Genomic DNA, 1,016 nt, shown 5'->3' with positions numbered 1-1,016 from the left:
GGCCTTGCCCTGGGCATTGCCCTGGGCGTGGGCTCAGGCCCCAGGCCCTGGCAGCGGCCTCGGTGTGCCTGCCCGCCCACCCTGGAGCCTGTCCGGCAGGACATCCACCGGAAGCGCATCGAGAAGGACCTGAACGAGCTGCAGACGCTGATCGAGGCTCACTTCGAGAGCAGGAAGAAGGAGGAGGAGGAGCTCGTCTCGCTCAAAGACAGGATTGTAGGTGCCCGCCTCCCACCCGGGCTCCCGAGGCCCCTCCCTGTGCGCCCCCCTCCAGCTAGGCCTCGCCTCCTCCAGGCAGTCCTCCGGGAAGCCCCTCACCTGCTGGGAGAGGACTCTCCATTAGGAAACCCGCACCATCGCCTCCTGGGGCCCCGTCCTGTCCCCCAGCAGCCTGGGCACTCACTCCTTGGGGGCTGGAGCCGAGAGCAGCCAGGGGCCCGGCTTTGGGGGGACTGGTCAGTGCCTGTTGTCCTGGCCCTGCCTCCCTCCTGTTGGACACGACTCCCCTGCAGGGGAGGGAAGGTGTGGTGACTCAGGGATCCCCTGCCATTACATCACTGTGGAGTGGGGGTATGTGAAATTTTTTAATTTTTTATTATTGATTTCTGAGAGGAAAGGAGAGGAAGGAAGAGAGAGAGGGAGACATCAATGATGAGAGAGAATCATGGATCGGCTGCCTCCTGCACGCCCCACACTGGGGATGGAGCCCGCAACCCGGGCCTGTGCCCTGACCGGGAATCGAACCCCGACCTCCTGGTTCCTAGGTTGAGGCTCAACCACTGAGCCACACGGGCCGGCTGATTGTTTTTTCTCGGCACCGACCAGCTGCTGTGGCTGGGAGTGGGGGCCTGGCCGTCCATCCGAGCACAGGGCCTGGCCAGGGCGGGGAGGGTCTCACTCAGGGGAGACAGGGAGCCCTACCTGTCCTGTTTCAAATCATCGAGGCCAGTCCCGCGCTGGGTGCCCCTCAGCGGGGTCACCTGCACGTGTGGGGCGGGCCGGCCGCAGGCAGGACT

General features: G+C 64.8%; 1 protein-coding gene across 3 annotated transcripts in view; it reads left to right on the top strand.

Annotated features, from left to right (window-relative positions):
* TNNT2 (troponin T type 2 (cardiac)) overlaps positions 1 to 1,016 on the top strand; it is a 12,929-nt gene that overhangs the window by 7,382 nt on the left and 4,531 nt on the right. For all 3 annotated transcript variants that reach the window (XM_014533426.1, XM_014533425.1, XM_014533424.1), the window contains exon 9: positions 100 to 216. In XM_014533426.1, the coding sequence (XP_014388912.1) occupies positions 100 to 216 (117 nt within the window). The remainder of the gene's footprint in view (positions 1 to 99; positions 217 to 1,016) is intronic.

Source organism: Myotis brandtii, unplaced genomic scaffold (assembly GCF_000412655.1).
Source record: "Myotis brandtii unplaced genomic scaffold, ASM41265v1 scaffold975, whole genome shotgun sequence".
In the NCBI taxonomy this organism is placed as follows: Eukaryota; Metazoa; Chordata; class Mammalia; order Chiroptera; family Vespertilionidae; genus Myotis; species Myotis brandtii.
The sequence above is the reverse complement of the archived record's forward strand: the minus strand, read 5'-3'. Positions and strand labels throughout refer to the sequence as shown.